The following is an 8,416-nucleotide window of genomic DNA, read 5'->3' on the forward strand; positions in this document are numbered from 1 at the left end:
AACTCTGACAGTAAAAGTGGACAAAAGAGATCTAATTTAGAAACACGTTTAAATGCTTAGAATGTAATATTATATGCATTGCTTCTAAGTCTTACACATGAGTTCTGAGTCCCAGCATAGATAAATCTCAAAAGAGACTAGAAGTAGCTTTGGTAATTTTCTCCATAAAACTGCATGTGGGAAGCATGTTAGGAACCTCATTCCTTTCTCTTAAGGAGAGGTGGTTTGCTGACATCTTTGTGCCTTTTCTCAGCTCAGGGCAATAATCTACTACAGCTACTGTACTTTGATACTTTTGTTTCTCACCTACTTCACAACAGTCTTCTTCATGTACTATCATTATGAATTCTGGTTGTGCTTGAACTACTGTAATCTCGTCCTCACTTATTGCATTTGTAGAGTTGGGTACTGATATGGAAGACAAGAAATATTTCAATATTGTTTTTTTTTTCCTCTTTCCTTTTTGGCTTAAAAGTCACATGGATGGTCCCAATTTAAAGACTAGAGCATAAATTCTGTTCACCCTAAATTAAGCTAGCTGGGGTGGAAATTGCTATTTTGATTTCAGTACATGCTTTGATAGCAGTTTTTGAGACCCAGTGATTCTGAATTTTATATTTTTACACATCTCAACAGATAAATTTGGCCAACGAGCATTTGTTGGAAAAGTGTGCATGGATATGAATGACAGTGTGCCACAATACAAAGAGAGTACTGCTGACTCTGTCCAAGAGACAGAAAGGTAAGATGATTAAATTGATGATGCAACCTTTAACAATAAGACCTTTTTTGTACATCTGAAAAGTGAATGTGAAGCTAACTAAGAAGTTACAGGTGTACATTTATTAGAAATAGGTTTTTTTCTTCTGACAGTGTTGTTTCCTACGGTTCTGGCAATTCCTGCCTACCCAGTCACTGTACAGCCTAAGTGGTTTCTCTGTAGCTCTTCCAAAGAAGGGAGATGCAACAGCTCTAGAGTTTGGAGAGAGTATGCATATGTTGTTGTCTGTTTTCTGCCTCCTCTTTTTTTTTTTCTTCCTTCACAGGTCTGTGTGTGGAGTTGATGTGACCTGACAGAGCATGGTGGGGTGTCAATCAGTTCCTTTATCTCCATTAACTTCTGAGCTATTTCCTTCCCCCATTTAGGATAAAGCTTTTTTCAAGTTGTAAGAGTCACCTTTCATATACTCCATTTAAACATGCTGTGGTTCTCCTCTCCTCCAACATAGCACTACTGACATTACTCTAACTTGCAGCTGAGAGAATGAAGGCGAATCAAATCAAGGCGATGTCCATGGTGGAGGAGACCCAGGACTGGAGTATGGCATCCTGCTGTCTTAGGTTTCCTTTGTCATTTGCATCCCTGCGCAGAAAATGCTTAAGCAGACATACAGCTTTTCTCACGACACTATTTATTACTTGTATAAGTGTTTCAAATATCATGCTGAAAGAGAAAATAAGTAACAGTAATATAAACATGTTATGGCACTTAAAGTGAAGTTGCTACCTTATTTTTGCAAATCATGCTAGAAGAATGCCAGTAAAAGTTAGAAATTATCATGGATTTCTAATGGTGCTTATATTTAAAGACATTTTAAAAACATATAGTATTAGTCATTTGCACTCTACTAATATTTGTTCTCCATCACATAAATCCCCAGTTTTCACAATAAAGCATGAGTCTTGCTGAATGATACTGAAAGTGACAGAACTTTCAGTTCTGATATTTTTTAAAGCTTCAAAATGATCTAAACAGCTTTCTTTTTGATACCTATCTTATGTCTCATGTAATTGTGTTAATAAGTGTTTCTCAGCTCTGGACAAGAGAGTGCCACAAGTATCCCAGAGCTGTCTAGAGAAGAGAGCTATGTGCTTGTTAACATGGATCAGGAGTACTTACCTCATCAGGCCTGAGTCCCAGCAATGCAATTGCAAAAGGATGAAACAGCTCTTCCTTTAAGAGGCCAACCTTTTTTTTTTCTTTTTTTTCTTTTTTTTTTGAAGAACCTAAGAAATGTGATCTGTCAGAAAATGTATTATGTTGATTTCAGTTCAGATAAACTCCAGAAATATTTATATTGTATGCATAGAAATAATATGCAATTCCAAGTGCTTCATATATTAAATCTAAGTTCAAGTCAAGAACTTGCTACTAATAGTTGTAGTCACCTGGAAAGAGGAAGATCTATGTTAAAATCTGTTCTGCTTCAGAAGACAGTAGTTTGAACTTGAACTTCTTTCCTCATAGAGAAGTACATAAGCCAACAAAGTACAGGGTATTTGGAGAAAGGTATTTCAGTTTTGAAACAGTGCTGACACTGTTCAAAGAATGTGAAAAAGAATGAAAACAGCCATGTGGAGGTTTTGGATTATAACCTGAAATTTATGCTTGTGTTTCAGTTTCTGTTCCAGTGAATATTTTATTCTTATATCATGTGAATCAGTAAGAGGAGAGAGAGAGAGAGACAATACCTGATTCACATTGCATTTTGGCTCTCAGAGTTAGACAATGGTGGACTCAAACACCTTTGGTCATTGCAGAAGTTTAGCTTAGGTCTCTCACTTCCAGCTGTTGATCTGGCACCAGCTTCAGTGTTGTGAATCTAGCATCCAGCATTATTTTCTTTTCCATCTGAATATATTTGACAAATTTGATTCAGTGTTTGTTGTGACCAGAATTACAGGCTTTTCTGAATATGAACATAAAAATTCACAGAGATCCTGTCCAGAATCCATCTCAAACTGGCTTTTAGAAATGGTTTGCATACATTGTGCAGATGAGTTTTCGAAGAATTTCTTCCCTGCAAAGTCGGAGGAAGTTTTATTTGCTCATCTGCGTTATTCATATTCACTGCTTGGTGGTTTTTGTAGGGGTCCCTGAGGTAACTTCTTTTATTTAATGAAGTAAGCAAATCTATACTGTGTTTTCCATAAGGTAGATAATCTATATGCTATCGTTAATATAAGCATTTTCAGAAAATCAAGGGTCCTTTAAGTGAATGAGGACTTACGGAACTTCTGTGAGGTATGAAATATTGCAGCATCTTTTAAAAATAGGATTTTAAATAATATATTTATTTAGAATATATTTAATGCTGTAATTTAAATTCATGAACAGAAAAATTTAAGTTGTTTTTTTTTTTCTTCTAATGTTGCAGCTGTAGCTTATAATGCTGTTGTCAATGGATTTAATGTAACATGTATTTGATTTTCAGTGAGAATTCAGAGTAATTACTATGTGTCTAATGTTAATTATTGCAAATGAAAAATACTCTGCATATGCAGGGTCAGGTTCACAATTAGCATAATTTGGTGTAACTATCCTGACTTCGTTGTGTTGCTTCTTTTTATTTCATCTGAGAATCTGGCCCAGCTTTCTATAAAAAAAAAAATCTATGTCTGAAATGCTTAATAGGATATCTAAGTAAATATTTTCCTTATTTTTCATAATTTATAACACAGATGACAGATTTATAACAGATTGTTTTCTACTTTTTTTCAGGTTTGTTAAAGAGCTACTGGAAAAGAAAGTAAGTAGATTTCTCCTTTGTGTTCACTTCTGTATTCAGAAGATGCTGTTTGAAACAGTTAATCCTGCTGACAAACTCTGCTGGCGAAGTGACAAATCAATAAATACACTTCTTTCTCTGTAGTAGACATATCATTAGTCCAAAGAATGTTCTGCTGGCCATGTTGTTGAGAAATGGACTTATAGCACAGTATATTCAGTTTTGTGTGGTCAGAGCACAGCAAACTAATGTTTTGTGAGTATTCTCTTTCGACTTTAGTATATTCAGCTTCCTAGAAAGGACCATTTTCTGTTAAAGAGAAGTCAGTCGATCACTATGTAGTATATAAATAGATTAGTAAAAGAAGTTATCACCAGCAGAAATCAGTGTTTTTACAGTACAGTTACTAATGCATTACCAGATAGTATTTTGGGTCAGCACATATCTTCCAATGTGTTTCTAAAGAAATTCAGGTTTACACTCCTGAGGTAAAGGTAAAGGTTTGCACTCCAATATTACAAGCAAGGGTACTTTTCTTATCAGCCTTTTGTGTTCAGTGGCTTCATTTTTGACATTTATATCTCAAAATAATCAAGAACAGATGCCTAGAGTTTAATGCTTAAATCACAGGTATTAGTAGAGTAAATTGGCTAATCTGCAGAAGTCCTGAGCATCTTGTATCTGGGAGATGGTATAAGAAAGTGCAAAACAAGTTACCATATAAAGTCTTAGTGGTGCTGTGTGCACAACTATTGCCTGTGACTGAAGGCAGAGTTGTAATGCCATTGTCCATTTTTAATAAAAATTTTAATCCAGAAGTGCAAGGTGTAAAGTAAATATCTGTAGCTCTAGTGTTGGTGTCTTCTCCACTGTTTCCTACTACGTAGTATATCTGGTGCTACCACTAATCATCCTGTCTAGGGAATAGCTTGTTGCTATCATGAGTGGAGAAGATGGAACAAGAAAAAGGCTTTGATTTTACCGAACTCTGCAGTTTTGGATCATTATGTCTTTGATATTCACAGAAGCAGGACTCAGAAAAACATCTGGTCATTCATCTGACTTAACTTCTCGTAATGCTTACTGGACTGTCAGCAAATAGCAAAAAGTATCCAGTGCTTCTCCTGAAGTCTGGTAAAACCTCAGTGACTCAATGAAAGAGTTATAATGAAAATAGATTCTTTACTAAGGTTCATTAAAACTATTTTCAGGAAAAACCTTTGATTATTTCTGTGGTGAAATTTCTCATAAAAATAAAGAAATGACTGTACGACTTAATTTGAGCTGGCAAGGATGCAGTAAGGAATAAGCGAAGCAGACAAAATGTAAGTGCTTTGTAAATACTTGTCTTGGTTATGTTTACTGATATATAGATGTAGAATCCCAAGCATGTCTTTTTAATATTTTCAGTATCCAAGGGTACAGCCTATAATAACGCCCCGCTTTGGCCCTTCCTGCACAGAGGATTTGCTGTGTGCACTCGGCGAGATAGCACAGGCTCGCGATCTCCATGTGCAGGTAAGCTCTGAGAGCTCAGTTTACAATTTAAATAGTTTGGATAGATAACATACATACAGACCAGGGATTTTTCATAATTTCAGAAAAAAACTTATACCACATTCTTACCTTGGAGCCTGTCTTTTAAATTCCTCTAAAATTATTAGTGGTACTCTGCAAGAACACTGTGACCTACACAGGAAATGAGAAGGCTCTTAGCTGTAAAGATGTTCAATTCAGCAAGCTCCAGCGCATGGTCACTAGGAGACTGGCACTCAGCATCGTAGGTTAGAGCAACCCTTGGGCTGCGAAGGTTGCTCTCCCTAATGCAAGGCTGTTATGTCAGTCTCTCTGCCTCCTGCTGTTTCTGTACGGAGCAGATTTCAGTAGGTAAAAGAATTACTCATATTTTTATCTCATTTAAAATTATTAACATAGCTGTAGGATTTCCACTGTGATGAAGTTTCTTTGTTTAAAAAAGACATATTTTAAAGCTTAGAGGTCTGTTGAAACTTTGAAATGTTTATTTTTTGGCTGCAAAGTTATAAACTTATACTGTTTTAAAGCTACACTACATTCAGATTTTTGTCATTACAAAGTGGGCATTTTGAAAATATATGCTCCAATGGGAGTACAGGAGGATCGTATTTTTATCTGAGAGCAGGAATTAATCAGCGTATCTGAAGATACATGGAGCAGCTGCCTGATCCCAGTGTCCACTCTGTGGTAGGCTAGTTCTCTCTTTTAACTCACAGTCATAGGTATTATTTTATTTATTATTTTAACATTTGCCAAATACCAAGTGGGCCGTTATGTCACCACTGGGATCTACTGGGATGGGCTATCCAGGCATACCATCTCATATCACTTCTAAAGGAATAAGTGGAGCTACTCTTTCAGGTCTCAGGAACCTCTCCAATGAAGAGAGAAACTCAAGGACTAGATCTAACTGTAGGCTTTACAAATACTAGTTTATTTCATTATATGTTTAGCACAAGTAGGTTGCTCAGAAGGTTGTAACATCAGGTTTAATGCTATTTAAAGCACTCATTAATGTGTATATATATATATATATATATATATTCTTATTGCAGAGTCACATAAGTGAGAATGAAGAAGAACTCAAGCTTGTGGAGAATATGTTTCCTGCCTACCAGAATTACACTGAATTGTATGATAAAAACAAGCTGCTTACTAGCAAGGTAGCTGCATAAAAACTTCCACAGCATAGCTTAGATTTATTCATGTAGAGAATATGATGGTAAACTGTATGGTTAACTGAAAAGTTTGTGTTGTTTAGTGATACCTGGGGGAAAAGTAAATTGGTTCTCTGTTGCACAGGTGTTGGTCAAGGTATTGGAACTTTATTCATGCCCAGACTTTTCCTAAGCATTTTAGGGGAGATAAACAATAAAGAATTTTATGCTTCCTGATCCATTTTCCAAGGGCTCCAAAGAGAATTGGGGCAGTGGGATCAGAAGGAGACTAGGTAAAGCTGGTGTTGTTGGAGCTGGTAGTTCTTGGGCAGTACCCAGTTATCCTTGTATTACAGTATTCTTACCTGAAGGTTTGTTCTATGGTGTTATGATAAGACCAACTTCATCCTACAGAAAAGCAGCTTGTTCTGTTGTGTTCTGTGTGTGAACCTCAGGTACAGACAGGTATGCTTTACTGTTCTGACTATCCAAAAGCACTCTCATCTCATTAGTTGATTTTACCAAGTATTGAGGGGCACAGTGGCCTGAAGAGTTGAAATTCATTCAAGCTTTATGCTGGTGAGGTAAATGCAAGCAGATCTGATACCAGCCCACACTAAGAGTGCCAGGGCACACCTTATTAGATAGGGGAGAATGAATGCAAGACTGAATATGAACAGCGTAACTACAGTCAGAGTGCTTAAACATCAGTCAAATTGATTTAAAATTTTAGGAGAGAATTTTCAGAGGCACAGAAGGGAGCTGGGAACACGCTGGGAATTAGCTGTTGAACTCCCATTTCTGTCTTCGAAAATGTACCCCAGTAAATTAATTATTTACAGTCCTTTTTACCTCAAAAATCAATGTGGACTTCTTAAATATGTACACAGTATTAACTTTTGTTTTCTTGCACGGTCCTATGCATGCTGATTTGTTACTTCAGTGTACTAAAGAGAATATTAGTGCTACAAAAATATAGGTCTTAATTCCGTCAGACTTTTATATGCACAGCACTGAAAACGGTCACTGAAAATCAGGATCCTTCTGGTGCCAAGCTCCTGGTTGTTTGGGGAAGCATTTTATTAAACACAGGCATAACAAAACTGCAGACATTCCCCCCTCCTGAACCACCAAACTAAGACACCAAATTAAATTCTTTTTGTGTTTTAAAAGTATGTTTTTCAGAGCTGTGGCTGAAATATTTCCTTCTTTTTAAAAAGTAGAGATCAGCAGAGATATGGTTCAGCAACTACCACATCTACATCCCTAACTTAAGATGTGGCTATTTTAATTGCATTTTCAATTTAATTTGAGCTTGATGCGTAAAGATGGCGAGGGTACCATGCTATTAGGACATGCTCAGTGGAAAGAGTCCCTGTGCTGTTCTCATTTTTATCAGCAGATTGCAATGCCTAACAGAGCTCTTGCTCTTCTCTTTGAGTGGGCATTTGGCATACGAGTTAATTCCAAGTAGATTTGTCTGGGAATAATTGGTTTATGTCCCATTAAATGATACTATCCTATACTTCTGTGTTTTGTGTATACTGCTTGTGAGCTTATTTTTTAAAGTCAGTTATGTAAGCCAATAAAGAAAAGCAATTAATCAGTTGCATAACAAATTGTTTTAATTGAAGAAGATTACAGAGATATATATCTACCTGGTGCAAACCTTTAGAGAGACAAAGGGAAACATGCTAAGACTATGTACATCTGCCAATATATCTGATATACTCCTAGCCCCAGTACTTAGTCTCTGTGTTAGCTAGGAAATATAAACCATAAGGTTACAACAGTGCTAGGGCAACTGGGGAATTCTTGCTCTTGTTCCTTGAAGCTCTTAGATCATAGTAGTCACTGCAAGAGTCAGCACCCTGTATTCTTAGATTAATAAATGAAAAAATGCTGAGGGAGTGGTATGTTAGGCATACTGAAGTTAATGAGAGTTTCTCCCCTGTTATTTTCAAGAGCTTTGCATTAAGTTCCCTTTCTGGTAGCAGGTATCCTTTTGGCTATTAAAGAGAGGGCAGCAAAAATCAGAGGCACTGAAGTAAATGCGGTATTGAGTAAAGTGATGATTCTGTTTTTCTTTAGACATTGATGGCTCATGCCTGTTATCTTTCTGAAGAAGAGCTGAAACTTTTTAGTCTTCGTGGAGCTGCAATTTCACATTGCCCCAATTCAAATTTTTCGTAAGTTTAAAAAAAAAAAAAAAAA

General features: G+C 36.4%; 1 protein-coding gene across 1 annotated transcript in view; it reads left to right on the forward strand.

Moving 5' to 3' along the window:
* Window positions 1-8,395, forward strand: part of GDA (guanine deaminase) — a 13,627-nt gene extending 5,232 nt beyond the window's left edge. Inside the window, exons 4-8 of the mRNA XM_010175145.1 lie at window positions 637-742; window positions 3,503-3,530; window positions 4,920-5,027; window positions 6,101-6,208; window positions 8,294-8,395. Of these exons, the coding sequence (XP_010173447.1) occupies window positions 637-742; window positions 3,503-3,530; window positions 4,920-5,027; window positions 6,101-6,208; window positions 8,294-8,395 (452 nt within the window). The remainder of the gene's footprint in view (window positions 1-636; window positions 743-3,502; window positions 3,531-4,919; window positions 5,028-6,100; window positions 6,209-8,293) is intronic.
* Window positions 8,396-8,416: the final 21 nt, after the last annotated feature.

This window comes from Antrostomus carolinensis, unplaced genomic scaffold, assembly GCF_000700745.2.
Source record: "Antrostomus carolinensis isolate BGI_N321 unplaced genomic scaffold, ASM70074v2 scaffold47359, whole genome shotgun sequence".
Lineage (NCBI taxonomy): Eukaryota > Metazoa > Chordata > Aves > Caprimulgiformes > Caprimulgidae > Antrostomus > Antrostomus carolinensis.